This window comes from Loxodonta africana, chromosome 19, assembly GCF_030014295.1.
Source record: "Loxodonta africana isolate mLoxAfr1 chromosome 19, mLoxAfr1.hap2, whole genome shotgun sequence".
NCBI lineage: Eukaryota > Metazoa > Chordata > Mammalia > Proboscidea > Elephantidae > Loxodonta > Loxodonta africana.
The window spans coordinates 62,584,740-62,606,904 of NC_087360.1; the positions used below are offsets into that span (position 1 = coordinate 62,584,740).

The window sequence follows — 22,165 nt, forward strand, 5'->3', positions numbered from 1 at the left end:
AGATAGACCCTGACGTGTGTATTTTCTAAAAACGCCCAGATGATTCTGCTATAGATACTACTGGTTAAAAACAACTGGATTCTGGCAAGTGTGTAGAGAATCAGACGCCCTGATACACTATTGGTGTGCATGTCAATTGGTACAGCACAGCTTATAGAACAGTTCTGAGGTATCTAACAAAATGTCAAATTGGACTTATGAGAATACATATATGCACAAGGATATAGTTTCAAAACGGTTTACTGTAGACCTGTTATAATATCAAATAATTGTGAACAACTGAATGATTATCAGTATACAAATGGTTAAATATATAATGGTAGATACCCCAGTTGTTTGGAAACCCTGGTAGTGTAGTGGTTAAGTGCTACGGCTGCTAACCCAAGGGTCGGCAGTTCAAATCCGCCAGGCGCTCCTTGGAAACTCTACGGGGCAGTTCTACTCTGTCTTATAGGGTCGCTATGAGTCAGAATCGACTCGATGGCTCTGGGTTTGGTTTTTTTTTTTTTTTGTTTACCCCAGTTGTTTACTGTGCAACCATTTAAAGAATGATGTGTATGCAAGCTGATATAGAATGATATCTAGAATATATTGTTAAGTTAAATAAGCAAATCATAGAATAAAATTTATTTTCTGTGTAAATACACAGAAAAAGATTTGGAAAGATTTGGTTATCTGTGGCATAGCAGACTAGGAATGGTGGAGTGGGGAGAGGAATAGGCCTTTTTACTTTTGTATTTAAAATATTTGCAATGAGATTTTATATCATTTTTGTAATTAAAAAAAAAACTGGACAAAACATGGATAATTTAAAGGAAGCTTATATGGAACCTAATTTATATATGTTGAGACACTGCTTATTTTGCAAATACCAGTTTTAACCTGAAACATATAACCTTTAACTTGGGAAACAGAAATGTCAAGCTATTTTGCCTTTTTTCAAAGAGGATAAAATGTTTTTGCCAAAGTTGTTGTGAAAGTAATTAAGAGTTTCAAACAGATAAGCATGTAAGATAAAAGGTATTTAGCTTGTGTCAGAATTGTATTGGTTACTTTGTTTTAGAAATATTTAGTGCCTGTGCACATCTGGATATGAAAATTGGGTTCAGAACATTTTAGATGAATCCTTTTTCATTTGACTAACTGGTAGTCTGTAAGGATATTAACACCTTTTAATCCTCTCTTTTAAAATTTTAGGCCCGATGAGAGAAAGGGAAAATTAAGGATGCTGGAGCAGAACAATGGATTTCTCTTTCTCTTTCATGCAAGGGATCATGGGAAACACAATTCAGCAACCACCTCAACTCATTGACTCCGCTAACATCCGTCAGGAGGATGCCTTTGATAACAACAGTGACATTGTTGAAGATGGTGGCCAGACACAGTATGAAGCTACCTTGCAGCAAGGCTTTCAGTACCAACCTACAACGGAAGATCTTCCTCCACTCACAAATGGTTATCCACCATCAATCAGCATGTATGAAACTCAGACCAAATACCAGCCATATAATCAGTACCCCAATGGGTCAGCAAATGGCTTTGGTGCAGTTAGAAACTTTACCCCCACTGACTATTACCACACAGAAATTCCAAACACAAGACCACATGAAATTCTGGAAAAACCTTCCCCCCCACAGCCACCACCTCCTCCTTCGGTACCACAAACTGTGATTCCAAAGAAGACTGGCTCACCTGAAATTAAACTAAAAATAACCAAAACTATCCAGAATGGCAGGGAATTGTTCGAGTCTTCCCTTTGTGGAGACCTCTTAAATGAAGTACAGGCAAGTGAGCACACAAAGTCAAAGCATGAAAGCAGGAAAGAAAAGAGGAAAAAAAGTAACAAGCATGACTCATCTAGATCTGAAGAGCGCAAGTCACACAAAATCCCCAAATTAGAACCAGAGGAACAAAATGTAAGTTGAAACATCTTTTTGAAAAATTTTGTAATCTTTCACATTTATAGGAAGTCCCAAAAGACCTTTTCAGTTTTTATCTCTTCAGATATAAATATTTTCTGATAATTTCTTCTAATCCTTAGCAAGGTGCTTGGGATATTAGAATTGGTACTGAGTCAGTATTTGTTGAATAGATTAATGGACATCATTAGAGTTAAGAAATACTTTTAAAACCTGTCACATTAGGAATCTTGCTGCATGTTTCTTTGTTCTAATAGCCTTCATTATTCTTACTTGCTTAAAATCAGTTCCTGGTTTTTGAAGATGAAGATGGAAGACAAAGAGAAGATGGTTAATTATATTGGTTTTTTAAAATTATTATTATTTTAGATCAGCTTATTTGCCAGTATAGCTTAGATTTAACACTCATTGCTAATGTGTTCATTACAAAATAACCTGAAGTAATAGAGGAAATCTTTTCATTAAAATCAGGTTTAGTACTTATATATATTGATTAAAACTTCAGATGCGGTTTTTATAGAAGTCATCCTTTATAGGTAACTTAAAGTGCATACTGCTGAATTTTTTAATATCTGGGGGTTCAGTCTGACTTGCTTAATAATAATAATAGTATTAGCATATAACAAATCAATCGTATCTTGAATGAAGAGCCTTTAGTTGGTATTCTCATACATTATATGAATTGCAGATGTTTTCTAGACATTTAATTTGGGAAGAAAAAAATTAATATATTTTTCTGACAGTTGCCTGCTTTTATATCTGGAATGCCTGCATATGTTAATTTGTTATCTTCTGTTTAAAGAAATATTTGCTTCTTACCAACTCACCTTTTTTTGTGTGTTTGTTAATAAATTCCACTACGTCATATAACTCAAATGTGATCTTTTTCTAGAGTAAGGATCACAGTGGTTCTAGACTCTCACAAGTCTCAGTGTGCCATTTCAATGTGTTTCCTCATTTTTCCATAGTTTTCTTTTTATTCGTTTAACAAATATTGAGTACCTAGATGTGCCAGGCACTGTTCTAAGAATTGAAGGTATGGCAATGAATGAAAAGGAAAGTGTGCTTATATTCTAGTGAGAGGAGCCAGAAAATACATACATACATATATACACACACACACCTACATACGTAAGCTCATCTAGTATCAAGTGTTACGAAAAAAATAAAACTGGGTAAAGAGAAAAAGAGTAAACCAGGGTACTTTAGCTATTCAGGTGTCATAGTTCTGCTTCCGTGAATTAAGGCTTGGGAACTGAATGACTTCTGAAATGCTTTTTAATTTCTTATGCCATTTATTAAGTACCACCCCCCGCACACATATATGCACACACACATAAGACCTAGCTCATGTGAGTATCTTGTATTGACTGTTATTGAGTAAATGAATTAATAGAAGGAGAGAAATTGTGTTTTGCGCTCCAGATATATTCATTGTGATATTTCTTTCCTACAACTGCAATGGAGAGATACAAGGTGCACTTTGCCCTTTGGGAATCACAAAATGCGTAAAACTTAAATTCAGTTTTAACTTAACTAGTTCCTGAGAACGGTCGATCTTGCTTTTGCTCTGGAGAATCCGGCAAATAGGAGAATATCCAGTTTTACTTATTAGGCTAGACTTTCTGCCTTTATTGATAAAGTTAGTTAAAAATATATCTCAAAATAGAAAAAGGATTGGAAGCAGTTAGAGGCAGGATAAAAAGTCTGTTTATTTTTCATATCTGCTTTCTGCTTATCAGGGCAATGATATTTCTAGTAGTCATGTGCAATGAGATTTAAAGCCAATTCTGTGTTTAATGGTTATCTGCTATGCCTGGCTGTTTGTGTCACTTAAACCTTTAGTTAACTGTTACACCCAGGGATTAGAATACTTAGATATAATGTAAGAATTTTGGTTAATTTTGTTTTCTAGTGAATTATGCTGGGCATAATTTATTGTTTGCTTGTTTAGAATCTTACCACATCTTGGAGTAAAGGAACATCAATTTTGATTGAAGATACAGATGTGGAAAGTGGCATTGATTGCTCTGAATATGACTAAGACCATTGTCTGGAAGTTGAGTTTTGAGGGAAAAATCCAGTATTTTTTCCTTGTCATTTCTTTCTTCCTCTTATTCTCTTTCTTACTTCTTTTCCTCTACTTCCTTTCTTCCTCTCCTCCTCTTCCTTTCAGAAAGTAAAGTGACAAGCTAAATTCGTGTTAGTTGAATTTTGATTAACTAAAATTTTATCATACATGGGGGCAATTACCAGTTTAAGAGATGGGTACCATAAAAGTCTTACTCCGCTCTGACAAGGGTGCATTAACGCTAGAGTGCCCAAGGCTCTTGCTTTGTCGTTAGTGTCCTGCTGTTGCTCTACAGATGACCAGTGATGTGTACAAATTAATCTGTATTGCAATCTTAACATATTTAAAAAAATTTTTTTATTGTGCTTTAAGTGAAAGCTTACAAATCAAGTCAGTCTCTCATACAAAAATTTATATATACCTTACTTATGTGCTCCTAATTGCTTTCCCCCTAATGAGACAGCCCGCTCCTTCCCTCCACTCTCTCTTTTCGTGTCCATTCCGCCAGCTTCTGACCCCCCTGCGCTCTCATCTCCCCTCCAGATAAGAGATGCCAACATAATCTCAAGTGTCTACTTGATCCAAGAAGCTTATTCTTCACCAGCATCTTTTTCTATCCTATTGTCCAGTCCAATCCCTGTCTGAAGAGTTGGCTTTGGGAATGGTTCCTGTCTTGGGCTAACAGAAGGTCTGGGGCCCATGAACACCGGGGTCCTTCTAGTCTCAGTCAGACCATTAAGCCTGGTCTTTTTATGAGAATTTGGGGTCTGTATCCCACTGCTCTCCTGCTCCCTCAGGGGTTCTCTGTTGTGTTCTCTGTCAGGGTAGTCATCGGCTGTAGCCGAGCACCATCTATTTCTTCTTGTTTCAGGGTGATATAGTCTCTGGTTTATGTGGCCCTTTCTGTCCTTGGGCTCATAATTACCTTGTGTCTTTGGTGTTCTTCATTCTCCTTTGCTCCAGGTTGGTTGAGACCAGTTGATGCATCTTAGATGGCCGCTTCCTAGTTTTTAAGACCCCAGATGCCACTCTCCAAAGTGGGATGCAGAATGTTTTCCTAATACAATCTTACATATTTTTAACTGGGTTTCCTGAACTTGAAAAACATATATACTGCTTACTTCAGGACTGTCGGCTTCAGTGTTTTAATTTTTGATAACTTTGTGCCTCCTGGTTGTCACTGGTGGGCCAAGCCTTTGGTGTTTAACGTCACGGAGGGCGTAGACGTGAAGATGAATCCTGACTCCAAAGCACAGCCCCCCTCTTCCCCCATGATGCCTCAAGGAAGTGTAATGGAAACGGTGCTTGGGAAAACAGTTTGAAATGATTGTCCTTGAGCTGGATTTGTTGTTTGTTTTTTTTGTAATATGTATTTCTTAAAAGCCCATTCATAGGTTCTCTTTTGAGTCAACAAAATTTCATCTAAAATAACACACTTTAAAGATTTCACCTGCTCTTTTTTTAAATACTTGGTCTGCGAGTATTTCCTCCCAATTCAGAGCCGTTTAGCCTTCTAAATAGCGACTGTTACTTGGAACAACCTAAGTATATCTTCTCAACAATGAAAGTGTGTCCAAATATCTAGGCAGCAGGAGACCTGAGATCACTACTGAAATTGTATATTTTGTAAAGCTGCTTTAGCTGTTTTTCTTCCCGCCAAATTAGAAACATGTGGAAGTGTTTCTGCATTTCTTCCTACTTGGCAGGTGTAATGCCTCAGGCATGTGAGTATAGGCCCTATTCAAACAACAGTCTTTGACCAACCATCAGCTGCTCTTCAATGGGCGTATCCACTGAGGCTAGTGTCGTTAACTCTTAGTTTGCCATTTCCACTTATAAAAAGCCAAGTGGCTGGATGAGTCCCATTAACACTAAATCAGAGGTGATGTTTAGTTCTCTCGTCTCAGAGTATTAGGCTTTCAAATTCTTAGAAACTGTTCCAAGATGTTCTTTTTGTACCCATTTTTTAGTTTTTAAGACCATTAACTTAAGCAGGTATTCAGAAAGTAAAAGAATAAAGTGTGAATAAGTTATTCCCTTTAAAAATTTTCTTGTTGCTTTTAATATTTACGTAAGTCTTTTGTTCTTTTAGTGACTATGATTTTGCTTAATGTTTTAAAATTTATTTTGGTAATATTACTAAGAGTTTGAAATTCTGCTGGATTTGATGCATATTGTAGATCTTTTTTTTATTTTTATTGTGCTTTAAGTGAAAGTTGACAAATCAAGTCAGTCTCTCATACAAAAATTTATATACACCTTGCTATATACTCCTAGTTGCTCTCCCCCTAAGGAGACAGCACACTCCTTCCCTCCACTCTCTATTTTCGTATCCATTCAGCCAGCTTCTGACCCCCTCTCATCTCCCCTCCAGACAGGAGATGCCCACATAGCCTGATGTGTCTACTTGATCCAAGAAGCTCACTCTTCACCAGTATCCTTTTTTATCATTTAGTCCAGTCTAATCTTTTTTTTTAATCCCTGTCTGAAGGGTTGGCTTTGGGAATGGTTCCTGTCTCGGACTAACCGAAGTTCTGGGGACCATAACCTCCGGGGTCCTTCTAGTCTCAGTCAGACCATTAAGTCTGGTCTTTTTACGAGAATTTGTGGCCTGCAACCCACTGCTCTCCTGCTTCCTTAGGGGTTCTCTATTGTGTTCCCTGTCAGGGCAGTCATCTGTTGTAGCCAGGCACCATCTAGTTCTTCTGGTCTCAGAATGATATAGTCCCTGGTATATGTAGCCCTTTCTGTCTCTTTGGCTCATAATTACCTTGTGTCTTTGGTGTTCTTCATCCTCCTTTGCTCCAGGTGGGTTGAGACCAACTGATGCATCTTAGATGGCCGCTTGCTAGCATTTGAGACTCCAGACGCCACTCTCCAAAGTGGGATGCAGAACGTTTTCTTAATAGTTTTTATTATGCCAGTTGATTTAGATGTCCCCCGAAGCCATGGTCCCCAAACCCCTGCCCCTGTTATGCTGGCCTTCAAAGTGTTCAGTTTATTCAGGAAACTTATTTGCTTTTGGTTTAGTCCAGTTATGCTGAGCTGTCCTGTATTGCGTGTTTTCTTTCCCTTCATCTAAAATAGTTCTTATCTGCTATCTAATTAGTGAAAACCCGGCTCCTTCCTTCCCTCCCCATTCTTGTAACCATCAAAGAGTATTTTCTTCTCTGTTTAAACTATTTTTCAAGTTCTTATAATAGTCTCATACAATATTTGTCCTTTTGCAACTGACTGATTTCACTCAGCATAATGCCTTTCCAGATTCCTCCATGTTATGAAATGTTTCACAGATTCATCATTGTTGTTTATGGATGCATAGTATTCCATTGTGTGAATATACCATAATTCATCTACTCATCCGTTGATGGGCAGCTTGGTAGCATATTGTAGATCTTAATGAATTTTTTGAGTTTTAATAAAAGTGCTAGACCAAATGTTTTTTAGAAGGACTTTATTCAGGATAATGTAATTCATTTTAGGTGCTCTCTTACATATTTTTTTCCTGTTTAAGAAACTTACTGTGATTCTTAACTGGAAAATAGGTCTTTCCATGTGGAATCACCTAAAAATATAGAAGAGTGGTATATACTCATAAAACCGTAGTTTAAAATTAAGATGAATTCAACATTAAGGAGTGCTAACTTACTGTCATCTTTTTTTCCTGATGCATTCTCTTCCTAACAGAGCAACAGTATTTAGTACCAGTAAAGGTATCCTCTGCTCCTCCTTGATTTAAATCTGTTTTAAACTTGCCGCTATCCTGTGAAAAATACTGAAGGAAAATGGATTTTATACTATTTTATCTATTGTCATTTTCTGACTCTAGTTTTCTTAACTCCTACACATTGTCTTCCATTGACCATTTCTTCTTCAGAGTTTTTCCTCTTCTCAGTTGGTGTTTGTGATACTATGCTGTCTCTTGATTTCTCCTCTTTCTTTTGAGCTCAAAGTAATCAGTCTCAAAAAGCCTACCAGTATTTCCGTATTGCTCACACATTAGCACGTTTTACAACATGTATTTCCTCTCTATCATTGCAATGTCCTTATGTGACTTCTTTTTCTTTCTCTTATTTATATAGTGTAGAAAACTTAGAATAAATCTTCTTGGGCTTCTTTCTATCCCAGGCTGCTACTATCATTTTAACAGTGTTTCAAACTATCCTGAAGGAACCACCAAAAACCTGAAATAAGCCGAAAAACCAAAACATAAAAAGACAAGACTTTTGACTTGGGGGATGTCTAGGTCAATTGGCATAACATAGTTCATAAAGAAAATGTTCTATATCCTACTTTGGTGAGTAGTGCCTGGGGTCTTAAAAGCTTGACAGTAGCCATATAAGATGTATCTGTTGGTCCCAGCATGTTCAGAGCAAAGAAGAATGAAGAAGGCCAAAGGAGTAATGGATCACATGAACAACAGCCTCCACCAGCCTCAGGCCAGAAGAACTAGATAATGCCTGGCTACCACCACCGAGGACTCTGACAGGGATCACAATAGAGGGACCCGGGCAGAAAGGGAGAAAAATGAAGAACAAAATTCAAATTCACAAAAAAAGACCAGACTTACTGGTCTGACGGTGACTGGAGGAACCCCCCAGACTAACTCAGAACTGACTCAGAACTGAAACCACCCCCAAAGTCCACCTTTCAGCCAAAGATTAGATAGCTTATAAAACAAACAATAACACACATGAGGAAGTTGCTTCTTAGTTCAGGTAAGTATGTGAGACCAAATGGGTGACATCGGCCCAAAATCAAAGATGAGAAGGCAGGACAGGAAAACTGGATGAATGGACACTGAGAACCCAGGGTGGGAAGGGAAAAGCGGGGAGTGCTGATACATTGCAGTGATTGCAACCAGCATCACAAAAAAATTTATGTATAAAATATTTGAATGAAAAACCAATTTGCACTGTAAACTTTCACCTGAAGCACAATAAAATTAAACAAAAAACCCCTGAAATTCCACTCAGATATTTCAGCACAAAGCACAGACCACATTCTTACAACTGGGCATTTAAGAAAAGACGTGTGTACTTTATTCAGATCCTGCTGTGAACAGTCCAACTGCAAAACATCACTTATGAGACAGTGGAGAGATATGGATCCCAGGATATTGATATTATGACTTGTACTGTTAAATTTTTAGGTGTGACAAAAAGAATCATTTCCTGTAAAGAAACATTGAAATATTTCTGGATGAAATAGCAGGATGTTTGGGGAAAATCATTTAGTGGTTTTGGGACAGAAGGGAATTAGGTGGGAATTTAGATGAAACAAAGTGAGTTAAGGGTGGTTATAACCAGGGTGATAGACGTATTAGGGCTCATTGTCCTTTTTCTTCCTTTGTGTATATTTAGAAACCCTGATGGCATAATGGTTTGGCTGCTAACCAAAAGGTCAGCAGTTCGAATCTACCAGGCTCTCCTTGGAAACCTATGGGGCAGCTCTGCCCTGTCCTGTAGGGTCGCTATGAGTTGGAATTGACTCGATGGCAGTGGGTTTCGTTTTTTTTTTTTTTTTTTTTTGGCGTGTGTGTGTGTGTCCATTTGAAATTTTCCATGATAAATAGACTTTTTAAAAAATGAATATCACAAGTGTAATACTGAGCTAAAGAAGAGAGTGCACACTCTATGGTTCTGTGTGTATAAAGTTGAGAAGCAGGCAAACTCGTGTACTATGTGAGAAGCCGGGAGAGTGGCAGCGTTACCCTGCTGGGGGTGAGTTGTGAAAAGAGGGGGCAAGAGAGGATTCTGGGGGGATGCTGGAAGTATCCTATTTCTTTATCTGGACCACAGTTATAGGGATTTGCCCAGTTTGTGGAAATTATTTTGAATTGTACAATTTTGATTCGGGGACTTTTCTGGATGTATGTTATAGTTCCATAAAATGTTTTTTTGAAGTATTTTTTTTTTTAAAGCTGGTATGTTGGGTGATGGTTACACAGGTGTTTATTGTTATTAAATTCGTTAAATTACACATTCATGGTTCAGGCATTGTATGTGTGGTATATATTTCACAATAAAAAGGTTTTAAGTACAGTCTCCGTTTCCTTAACCCCACGACACCACTTGGAAAACAAGGGAACCTACATTATCATTCATGAACATTTGCTTTCATTTCTGTGGCCTGATCTGTTTCCAGTAATAATAGCATTTATTGAAGACTCACCAGTAATGATTGTTCTCGCTGTATAATCTCTAATTCTCTAACCACCCTGAAAGATGGATATTATCATTTCTAATTTATAGGGAAAAAAAAATGTTGTGGCTCAGAGGAGTTAAGTGACTTCCCTAAAGCCACAGAGCTAGTAAGCCAGGACTCAAATTCACACATACCTGGCTTGTAACGCTATGTTTGTAGCTCCACTTCACCACAAAAATTAAAAACAAGCATCAAAAAAGAAAAAAAGACATTTGAATGACAAAAAGGTTCTGAAGGAAACCCCGTCTTTAATCCAGAAAGGGAAAACTGTGCATGGGTTTCAGATCAACTCTTACAGGAGAAGAATGTCGTAAAGATTTCTTATCTATCTGCCTTCAGAAGGAGTTACAGAGATCTCTATGATCTAGACGTCATGAAGATCGTGTGCTGGAGGGCGACTTGTTTTCTTGGCGACATGTGTGCTTCCTCAGGTGGCCTTGTCTTCCTGCTATAGATTGACTGGAATGAGAAGCCTTTTTGAAGGATTAAGCTACATCTGTAGACTGAGATAAAGCTACCCAGTGGATCTATGCAAGCCGTATTTCTAAACTATTTTGTTATTACTCTAATGATCAGGGAAAAAAAATTTTGTTCATCTGAATATACATTTTTCTTTCCTTAAGTTGCTCAGTAGTGTGTCCTGCCAGATTGCATATTCATGGTACCACCACACAAGAATCTGATGAGTTAATTTTGTGCTTGTCAACAAGCTGCCACTATCTTTTTCATCTGGACTACCACAGTAACCTTCTAATTAAACTCTGCTTCCACTCTTGCTCCCTTCCAAAATATTCTTCAGGTAACAGCCAACATGATCTTTTTAAAACATAAATTGATGCATGTTAGTGTTCTACTTAAACTTCTTCAGTGGCTTTTCATTGCACTTAAAATAAAACCCAAGCACTTCAACATGGTTTACAAACCTTTCATAATCTAGCCTACCTCTCTGCTCTCATTTTGTAACCTCTTGCCTCCTTGGAGGCAGCTAAGCAAGCCCTGCCTCATGTACTGACCTTATTAAAGTTTCTAACTTTCTTAACCTCAAGGGCTTCATACATGTCACTCTCTCTTACTGGAGTGTTCTTTTCCTCAAACTAATGCCTTTTCCTTTGAGTCTCAGACTACAATTTTTATCTAACCATGGACACACACACCCCATTATTTTTCTTCATAACACTTACTTTCTGAGTGTTCATTCGTGTTTTTTATTTGCTCCAGGAGGTCAGGTATCACATCTGTTTCACCGTTGTATATCCAGCTTCTAGAACTCTGCCTGGAAAGTCATAGGCACTTGAATGAGTTATTGGTACTTAGGGTTTGGGATATTAGCCTGGCTTACATAAAATATCATTTTGCTTACAGTTAAAAATCTTTTTATAACAGTGTCTTAAATATCTTGAGTTAATTGAATGATAATTTTAAGTAGCTTCTAGAACTAGCCACATTGTTTTAGCAGAATTAAGACCAAATTTAATGGCTACGCTCCCTCTTTTTAAACCATCTAAATTATTTTTTTTCTGTCAAGTGAGAAATTTTAGAAATATTTTAGATTATATAAGTAATATGCTTTTTACAGAAACTTCAGATAAAAGTAGAGAAGACCTTTCCTTACCTTTTCCCTGATCTTACTCCCTAGAGATAACTGCTATTACCAATTTGGTGTATATGGTACCAAATATTTTCAAGGTACATACAGATTATTTTTAAATAAAAAGTTGAATGGTTTTGATAGATGTATAGATCGCCGACATCAGTTAATACTGAAATTATCATCCCTCTACTTAAATTTTTTTCATTTTGTGTATTTCTGTAGGATAGGTTCCTAAAATGTAATTGCTGGATTGAAGAGTGTACCTATTTTGAATTTGGAGAGATACTTCCAAATTCCTTCCTAAAGGGTTGTAGAAATTCACTTCCTAATAAAATATTTGTGAGTTTTATGCTTAGAGAATGTAATGTTTATTGTAGACACTATGGCAAATGTAGAAAAGCACAAGGAAAATAATATCACTTAGTCCATCTCCTGGTGATAACCTTTTATATCCTTGTAGCCTTTCTTTTTTTTGAACACTTTATTGTGTTTTAGGTGAAAGTTTACACAGCGACTTAGCTTCCCATTTAATAATTGATACACACATTGTTCTGTGACAATGCTTGCTATTCCTGCAATGTATCAGCACTCTCCTCATTTCCACCCTGCCTGGCCGGTTTCCATCCTTCCAGTTTCCCTGCCCCGCTTTGCCTTCTCATTTTTGCTTTTGAGCAATTCTAATGAGCACATTCCTAATGAGTGTTATTGTTTATTTTATAACCTAATCTATTATTTGGCTGAAAGATGACTTGGAGTGACTCCAGTTCCAGGTTAAAAGGGTGAATTAGGACGGTAGTCTCGGAGGTTCCTTCAGTCTCTTATTAATCCAGTGAGTCTGGTCTTTTTTTATGAATTTGAGTTTTGTTCCACATTTTTCTCCCATTCTAACTGGGACCTCCTATTGTGTCCCTCGTCAGAGCGGTTGGTAGTGGTAGCCTGGCACCATCTATTTCTTCTGGTCTCAGGCTAGAGGAGGCTGTGGTTCACGTGGGCCATTAGTCCTGTCGACTGTTTGCTTTCTTGAGTCTTTGGTTTCCTTCACTCTCCTTTGCTCCAGACAGGAAGAGACCAGTAGTTGTATCTTAGATGGCCACTTGCAAGCTTTTAAGACCCCAGACTGGTCACCAAACTAGGATGTAGAACATTATGAACTGTTATTCCAATTGACCTGGATGTCCCCTGAGACTATGCTCCTTAGCCTTCAAGCCCAGTAACTCAGTCCCACGAGGTGTTTGGATATGTCTAAGAAGTTTCCATAACTGTACCTTCTATAAAAAAAAAAAAACCTTCTATATGCTCTATTATATGTATGAATATGTGTGCAACACATACAAATATGTCTGTACAAATGCCCCCAGCTGTACTTATATGTGGATGCGTGTACACACTGTCTTTCACCGATATAGCATGTGTATCTACCTGTATGACCACTCACAAAATTTTTGGTTGTTATAACTGTTGTTGCAGAATTGTTTATATTATAGCATTTACGGTAGTCATCCTTGATTCTTGTGTACCTCAGTGTCTTCATTTACCTTCGTCGTGTTGTGCTGACTTCCCCCATATTGTGTATTGCCTTTCCCTTCACCAGAATTAACACTTGTCAGAAAAAAATTATTTTTATTTTTTTTTTTACTATCTAGTGAGTGAGTCTCCCCCATCCCCCTCCCATCCCTGGTAACCATCAAAGAACTTTGCTTTCTGCATTTAAACCTATTCTTGAGTTTTTATAAAAGTGATACCGTACAATACTTGCCCTTTTGTGATTAACTTCTTTCACTCAGCGTAATGTCCTCCAGATTCATCCCTGTTAAAAGATGTTTCACAGACTAATCATTATTCTTTATTGTTGCAGAATATTCCATTGTGTATGTGTACCACATTTTGTTTATCCGTTCATCCGTTGATGGACACCTCGGTTTTCCCACCTTTTTGCTATTGTAAATAATGCTGCAAGGGACAAGAGTACACATGTGCCTATTTGTGTCACTGTTCGTATTTCCCTGGAATATTCGCCTAGGAGTGTAATTGCTGGATCCTATGGTATTTCTATTTCCAGCTTTTTGAGGAAGTGCCATACCATTTTCCATAGTGGTTGTACCGTTGTAGTCTTTTATTCTGTGCTTTGCTTTTTTTCAAGATTGGAATCATACTATACAAATCGTTCTGCAATATCCCGTTTTCGAATAACATTGTATTGTTATTTTCACATGTCATTTAAAAACTTATATTAGTGCACTATTTATACTATGATTTATTAAACTAATTCTTGAGTTTTAAAAAATCTAGATTGTTCATAATATTTTGGTTTTATGAATAGCATTGGGATACATATCTCTGGACATTTATATTTTATATACTTCTCAATGCTTTTTCAGTATGCATTCCTAGAAGTGGATTTTTTGGATCAAAAAGGCTTTTCGTACATATTGCCAAATTGCTCTCTAGAAAAGTTCTGTCTTACTAGCAGTCTCAGGGTGCCCATTTTTCTTCACTCCAATAGGTTAAAAATAAAAATTAAAAAAAAAAAAAAAGCTGCCCGTTTAATTAGAAATTAGACTTAAAAAGTAACAGAATAAGAAATGGGAGATATAGCTCCGATGTGGAATGGGAAAGGAATGTTAAGACATTACATGAACTGTGTAAGTTGTGTTCTTACTCTGTATTGTTCAGTTAATAAATGGCCTTTATTCTCTTTGCTATTTAGTTTTCTTTGATTCCTTTTGTGTATGTCATTAGTATTTGGTTTTGCTGCCATTTTATTCCACTCACCTATACCTTTCCACCTAGAGACCAAATGAGAGGGTTGACATTGTATCAGAAAAACCAAGAGAAGATCCAGTACTAAAAGAGGAAACCCTGGTGAGTTGCTTTATTGAATACTGCCTAGCCAAATATGGTCTAAGAAGAATGCGAAGTGATTAAATTGCAACACATTGTATTATTATAGTTCTGTATATGTTTATTTCAGAAGCTGCACTGAACTAGATATTTTCAGTAAATTATTTTCCTCTTCAAATCTGTGACCTTTTTTTATTGATCATGTGAGTTCTCAAGATGCCTTATCAACAAAAGAATTCAGCCACAGAAACTATCAATCCTATTTTTGATATTTCGGATGGGGTTTTAATTTCTCCATTAATGAAACTTTATGACCTTTTCCTATAGGTTCAGCCAATACTGTCTCCCGTTCCAACAACAGAAGTGTCCACTGGTGTTAAGTTCCAGGTTGGCGATCTTGTTTGGTCTAAGGTGGGAACCTATCCTTGGTGGCCTTGTATGGTTTCAAGTGATCCCCAGCTTGAGGTTCATACCAAAATTAACACAAGAGGTAAGAAATGTTAAGTAAAACATTGGAAGTAAAGAAAAACAAAATTTAAATGTTGTATATGAATGTAAGAATACACAGATAATCTGTATTCTGACACAAAAATGCATATATTGATCTGTATCAGTTTGTAATGACTAGTGAAATAATTATGGAGTCACTGGGTGGTATAAAGGAAACTCTGGTGGCGTAGTGGTTAAGAGCTATAGCTGCTAACCAGAAGGCCAGCAGCTCGAATCCGCCAGGTGCTCCCTGGAAACCGTATGGGGCAGTTCTACTCTGTCCTGTAGGGTTGCTATGAGTCAGAATCAACTTGATGGCAGCGGGTTTGGGTTTTTTTGTTTGTTTTGTTTGGTTGGTATAAATGGTTAATCCACCCGGCTACTAACCAAAAGGTTGGAGGTTCAAGTCCACACAGAGGCATCTTGAAAGAAAGGCCTGGCAATCTACTTCCAAAAAATCAGCCATTGAAAACCCTATGGAGCACAATTCTACTCTGACGCACTTGAGTTTGCCATGAGTCGGAATCAGCCCTATAGTAACTGGTTTAGTTTTTGATTTGGAAATAATTAGGGTCACCTTAACTTGATGGAAAGCCTCTACAACTGATTTAGGCTGTGTTTTCCCTTATAACATCTTTTGTTTGCTTTATAATTTCTTTCAAGCTTATTTTTTTTAAAGACTTTCATATTTCCAAAAGAAAGCAGATGGCTAAGTGGTAGGTAAGATACCTTATATGAGCTTAATAGGTATTTGGACCAGAGCCGCCTTTGAACATTTTTATTTCATCATTGACTCCTCTGGGTTGGGTAGTAATTTTTTCTCAGACAGTTGCATTTCATCCTGATAAATCTTGCTGAATGCTTTTTTCCACTTCCATTACATTTTTCAGTTTGTAAGTTTGCTGCGCACATCCTTATAAATTTGATCTGACATACAAGTATAGCTTAAATCTAGCTATGTAACATAGAATCCTATCCTAGGAGTGTTAATAAAAATCATTAAGGAGAGGTGTATTCTAACTTTATCTCTATTCCTCTTACTGGGTTTGACCAAAATATGATGTGGATTGGATTTCTAAGTTCTGGCGTTTGGAACGAGCTTGCTTAATAGCTAAAGGAAGGTTCGAGCTTGTAACTTATTTCTAGATATTTGCTTTAGGAACTTTCTCTTGTGTGTGGGTTATGGATTATCCTTCTTTCTTGTCTGTGACAACTTTGTATCTGTTTTTCTCTCGTGTTAAGCTTTCTGTCGTGGTCCTTGTCCACTGTTAGGAGGAGAAAAAGTGTCTGTTCATGTCTGGCAAGTCGGATTTGTGATAAGATTGGCCATATCTGTAACCTTGTAGTACCTCACCAGCAATCTGTCCTGGTATGGAAGGCAGTCCAGCTTGGTTATCATTTTGTCATTATAACCTGCTGATTAAAGCTGATTAACCTGCTTGGCAGCATCAATGGTGCATAAGTAAAAAAATCAGCCTTGTTGAATATTTACTTTTGTGTAAGGCACTGTGTTAAGCAATTCTTATGTATTTTCTTATGCAGTCCTCATAACAGTTAAAATATGAAATAGCTACTATTGTCCTGTGTTTCAGATAGTAAATAGGGTCTCAAAGGAATCTTATTCCCTAACCTCAGCTCTTAAACGTATGTTAAAGAGAAAGTCATTGAATTCTCCTGGTCATAATTTAGAGTTTGCAGGGAGGCAGTCCTAGTTCTTTCATGTGTATTCCAAGAGTATTGGACTAGTGATCTCTCAGTCCTTTCCAGCTCTAGCAATCTGTGGTTCTATCAGTGGAAGAAAAAGGAACAGGGATTTCCCAAGAGGACCAAGCCTTCTTAGATTAAACAATTCATGTCCATATCTGGGCCTCCAGAGCTGTCTAGGAAATTCCATCATGTGAGAGTTGTGAACTTAAATTCTCTCCTTTTAGAAAAGCATCCTTTTGAGATTATGTAAAGACTTTACACATTTAATTACTTTATGAAAACCTGCTAATTTCAGATTTTTTTTTAATGGGATACAAATGAAAGCACAATTTGTGTACCATCTGTATTTCAAAGAAAGCATTTAAATTTAGTTTTATTAATGAGCTTAATTGGGTCTGGTGGAGCCCTGGTGGTGCAGTGGTTAAGCGTTCGGCTGCTAACCAAAAGGTCAGCAGTTTGAATACACCAGCCACTCTTTGGAACCCTGTGGGGCGGTTCTACTCTGTCCTGTAGCGTTGCTATGAGTCTGAATCCACTCAACGGCAGTGCCTTTTTTTTTTTTTTTTTTTTAAAACCTGGTCTGGTACCCCTAGGCAAACTCCTTCTCCTTTAGTGCTGGAAAAACTGATTTTGTGTTACTGAAGAGATCAGAAATCTGAGAATTTAGGTTAAAAAAAGATCATATTCTGATTAATTTTTCAATTTTCTCTTCTTCAGCAGTAGTTTTTTAATAACAGCTTTATGGAGGTATTATTTACATACCATAAATTCATCCATTTAAAATGTACAATTCAGTGATTTTTGGTACACTCATAGAGTTGTGCAACTATTACCACAATCTAATTTTAGAATGTTTTCTCACCCCAAAAAAGAAATCGTATATCCATGAGTAATCACTCCCTACTGCCCACCACCTCCACACCCCGAGCCTGGGGCAATCCCTGATCTACTTCTGTGTCCATAGATTTGCCTGTTCTGAACGTTTCATATAAATGGGATCATACAACACGCGGCCTTTTGTGTCTGGCTTTTTCCCTCAGCGTGATGTTTTTGAGGGTCATCCTGTCGTAGCATCAATCAGCACTTCATTCCTTTTTATTGCCAGATAGTATTCCATTGTATGGACCTGCAGTGCACTCTTAAATGGAATCATTTCGGACAGTTTTTTTTAAAATAAAAAAAAAAAAGGCGTGAAACAGTTTTGTTAATTATGTTCCACACGTGATGCCAGTGAAGCATTTTGTTTGGCTCATTATCTGAGACCCTTTGTAAAATCTATCTGAGCTATATGTAGTAATAATTGTTTCCATATTGTTACTCAGTATTGTTACTAGGGTCTTACCATTGGAAAACATGTTTAACGGTTTTCATACATAAAGACATAGTAATTCTTTGTAAGCTCATGTTGAAAGAAGTTCTGGATCACATTTCTATATTTTAAGTTGTATTTCATTGTTTAGGTCTCATTTGAAGTTTAAAAGTTAAAAATTAAACGCTTTTTCTGTTTATAAAGATATTACAGGCTCATTGGGGAAAAGTCAAACTTTACAGAAATTTATATGGTGAAAAGCAAAAGGTTCCATGTTCACATCTTCCAGATGCGTAGCTACTATTAAGCTTTTGGGGGTAGCTCTTTTTCTCTATGCATATTGTAAACAACGGTTTTTACTCAGAGTTTGAAATGGTGTCACATGATACCTGTTGCTACTTTTACCTCTAACAAGATTTTTTTTTTTTAGCTTGAAACTAGATGGTTTTATTTTTGCATTATTTTTCTTACATAAAATATTTCCTTAACATTTTTCTCTGGAAAATTGATTCATTCTTCAGAGACAGATGTGCTTGTTTACTGGTCTTTCAGGTTTCTAGGTTTTCATTTCACTCCTATAATTTTCCAGCCAGCAAACAGACTGCCGGCAAATGGGCAAATACTTGATTTGTTTCATCTTTAGTAAATGATTTAATGGAGGAAGAAGTTGAAAATGCAGGTTAAAATGAGATTGTGTTAATTGTGAGCTTCAGTTTTCATGTTGTGGAATATAATTTAGTCCTTGTGATCTGTTTGCTTCTGAATAAATAACTGACTTTTTGTAGCAGATTATATCTGTGTTCTTTTAACCCTGCTGTTACCTATACCTACCACCCTATTCTCCAGACTCACTAGTTTAGGTTGTGTTTCTGTTTTTCTCTTTGAAAACCCTTGGACTTTTGATAAATTTCCTTTGATTACTTATAATCAGATTTGAGGTTGGCTCTTCCTTCTCAAATTAGATGATATGGAAAGCCGAGTTGTATGTGTGTTTGTTCTCTCTTCTCATGGGATATTTTACAAATGAAATAATCTGATTTTGAAATAATTCCTTAGATAACCTCCCCCCTTTTTTTCTGGTTGCCATTGAGTCAGCTCTGACTCATGGCTACGCTGTGTGTGTCCAGGTAGAACTGTGCTCTGAAGGTTTTTCAGTGGCTGGTTTTTTGGAAGCAGATGGCCAGGCCTTTCTTCTGAGGCACCTCTGAGTGAACGCAAACCGCCAGCCTTTTGGTTAGCAGCAGAGCGTATTAACCGTTTGTGCCACCCAGGCACTCCAATCTCCCATTAGTATCTAATAAAAGTAAAAATTATCGAATCCAAGATATAGTTGATCTCAGATAATTAATTCAGCTTAAGCCTACACCCACATTCTGGATCCCCAGAGAAGACCAGTTCCCATATTTTTCTCTTGACCTGATACTTTCTTCTCCAGAGCAGGAACTACCTGTGGTAAAGGACTAGTTTTTGTTTTTGTTTTTTAATTGTCTGTCACCTAAGGCCAATACTTCTGTAAAATACGATAAAAATTAATTGTTAAAAAAATGAAAGGCCCTCTTCCCCCCAAAAAATACTTACTACAAGACCCCTGATCATGCTTCTCAATGTCACAGCAATGTCAAATTGCTGTCATAGTTTCTACATACTCATAACTTGTGTACTAATTTTTTCGCAGACTGACTTATTCTGGGAATCATGTTTTCAGAGTAGCACTGCTTTAGAATAACAGTTCTCAAATATTTTGGTCCCAGGACCCCTTTTACTCTTAAAATTTGAGTATTCCAAAAAGCTTTTTTTTATGCGAGTTATATCTATTCATATTTTTTTTAAAAAAGTAATATTCTACTGTGTTTTCAGTGAAAATTTACACAGCAAATTAGGTTCCTATTTAACAATTACTACACAAAGTGTTTAGTTACATTGGTTACATTTTTCACAACGTGTCAACATTCTCACTAATTCCATTTTGGACGTTTTGTCTTTGCCTTAAAGTAATTGTTGGCCATTTGGTCCCATACAGATGATTTTTAAAGGTACACAGTTCTCACTTGTAATATTCTTTTTATTATTCTTTTATTTTAGGATTCTTTTATTATTTATTTATTTATTTTATGATTTTATTTGTTATTGTTTTACTATCATTTATTTATTTTTTATTATTATTTATTGATTTTATAACTCTTTTTATTTTATTTTATGAGCTAAAAGGTGACCTTGGGGTAGTTTTGATTTAAGGTTTATGGAGTATCGCAGGGCAGTAGTCTCAGAAATTAAAACTGAAAACTTGTAAATATTTACTAACTCATTTTAAAATGTTAACATTAAATTTTTATGAAAAATAACATTCAAACAAAAGTATTAATGAGAAGAATGATATTGTCTTATATTTTTGCATATCTCTTTAATGCCTGGCTTAATTGAAAACAACTAAATTCTCCTGTCTGCTTCTACATTCAATCTGTTATGATTTATTGTTTTGGTTGAAGTAGATGAAGATAATTCAGCCTCACATAACTGTATAAAAATTTTAGTTGGCAAAAATAAAGAGTTATTTTAATAGCATTTTCAGGTAATTGTGAATATTTTTCTTTGATATCACACCAAAACTCAACAAGTTGTTGGTTCTTAAAGATTAGTTACAATGTGGAATCTGAAATCAGACCAGTGACTTTTTTTACTTCGTTATGTTAAAATCCGTTGCAAAAGCCTTTCTTGCACTTTGAATGGGTCTTTTACCTTGCCTGATTTCATAACATCATGCACTGGTTGTTTAAAAAATATTGGCTTACTGAGTCATGCAGCGCTCCCAAATGTTGACATGTTCCTATATACACATCACATTCATTAATATTACCAATTATTTTATCAGAAAATTTTTTGAACATTGGGAAGCAGACAAGATCATAATGACAAATACAAGTTTTCCAAAATTCTACATTTTGTTTGAAAGTTGAAATTTTAATATTGGCAACAAATACTATCAGTTGTTTCCCTCGAAATGACAAGCCTGCTTTGTTCTTTTTTGCGAAAATATTTGCCAGATACCCAGGTTCATATCACCATAGTTTGTCAGTCATTCCGTCAAGTAAAAATGGTGTTACGTGAAAAAGCAGCCAGTTCACCTTTCAGCTCAAATGATCACAAGTACTTTTCCTCAAGACATACTTCAGTATGCGGAAGTGCTTTATGTATGGTTCCCATTTTGTCACACAGAATATTAAAAACGCACATACATAAGGGTCGAGATTTAAGAAAACTAATATTTACTGCCTCATTATTAAGTGAAACTTTTTTTTTTTTTCTTAACTGCCCGTGCATGGCTGTGAAGGCTACAGGGACACTGGTGCAGTTTGGTGCCACTCATTGCCTTTATTTCTGCAGGGATACCAGCAGTCTTATCCCCTGTTGCTTTTCCACTGTCAAGTGCAGATGTCAGCATAGTGAAACAGGCAGATAACATCTTAGTATTATTATGATAATAGTTTTGACCTTGCGGGACCCTTGAAAGAGCCTCAGAAACTCCCCCCACCCAGTCACACACCCCTCCAATGGTCTGCATACCATACTTTTGTGTAGTTAGAAAAGCAGTTTGACTAGTAGTTGACTTTTAAAAAGTCCAAGGAAACATACATTTTTCTTAGGGCAACATTGTTTATTTGCACCCATATTGATTTATAAAAAGGTTTGAAGCAAGTAAAAAAGATTTGTATAATCAAAGTAATAAATCCGATAATTAGCAAATTTCTATTTTTCTTTCTCTTAAAATTTACTGTATTAATTTTAATCATTTGGGGGTGGTTTTTATAGTAGCTATTATTTATTTATTTATTTGTTATTATTTATAGGGTCGCTATGAGTCGGAATCGACTCGACGGCACTGGGTCTGGGTATTATTTATGTAGTTGGTAAATGCTGGATTATGGCTTTGGACAGTCTAAAACATACATATTTTAGTAAGGGTAATACTGAGGAACCTGGGTTAGCTTCATATTTTTGGCAAAACATACAGGGATGTTTATGTTCTGAGTTAT

The 22,165-nt window shown here is 36.5% G+C and overlaps 1 protein-coding gene across 6 annotated transcripts in view; it reads left to right on the forward strand.

Annotated features, from left to right (window-relative positions):
• The window catches only part of NSD3 (nuclear receptor binding SET domain protein 3), a 107,480-nt gene that overhangs the window by 36,581 nt on the left and 48,734 nt on the right, over positions 1 to 22,165 (forward strand). For all 6 annotated transcript variants that reach the window (XM_064272800.1, XM_064272802.1, XM_064272801.1 and 3 more), the window contains exons 2-4: positions 1,198 to 1,916; positions 14,579 to 14,650; positions 14,957 to 15,119. In XM_064272800.1, the coding sequence (XP_064128870.1) occupies positions 1,242 to 1,916; positions 14,579 to 14,650; positions 14,957 to 15,119 (910 nt within the window). In that variant the 5' untranslated portion in view covers positions 1,198 to 1,241. The remainder of the gene's footprint in view (positions 1 to 1,197; positions 1,917 to 14,578; positions 14,651 to 14,956; positions 15,120 to 22,165) is intronic.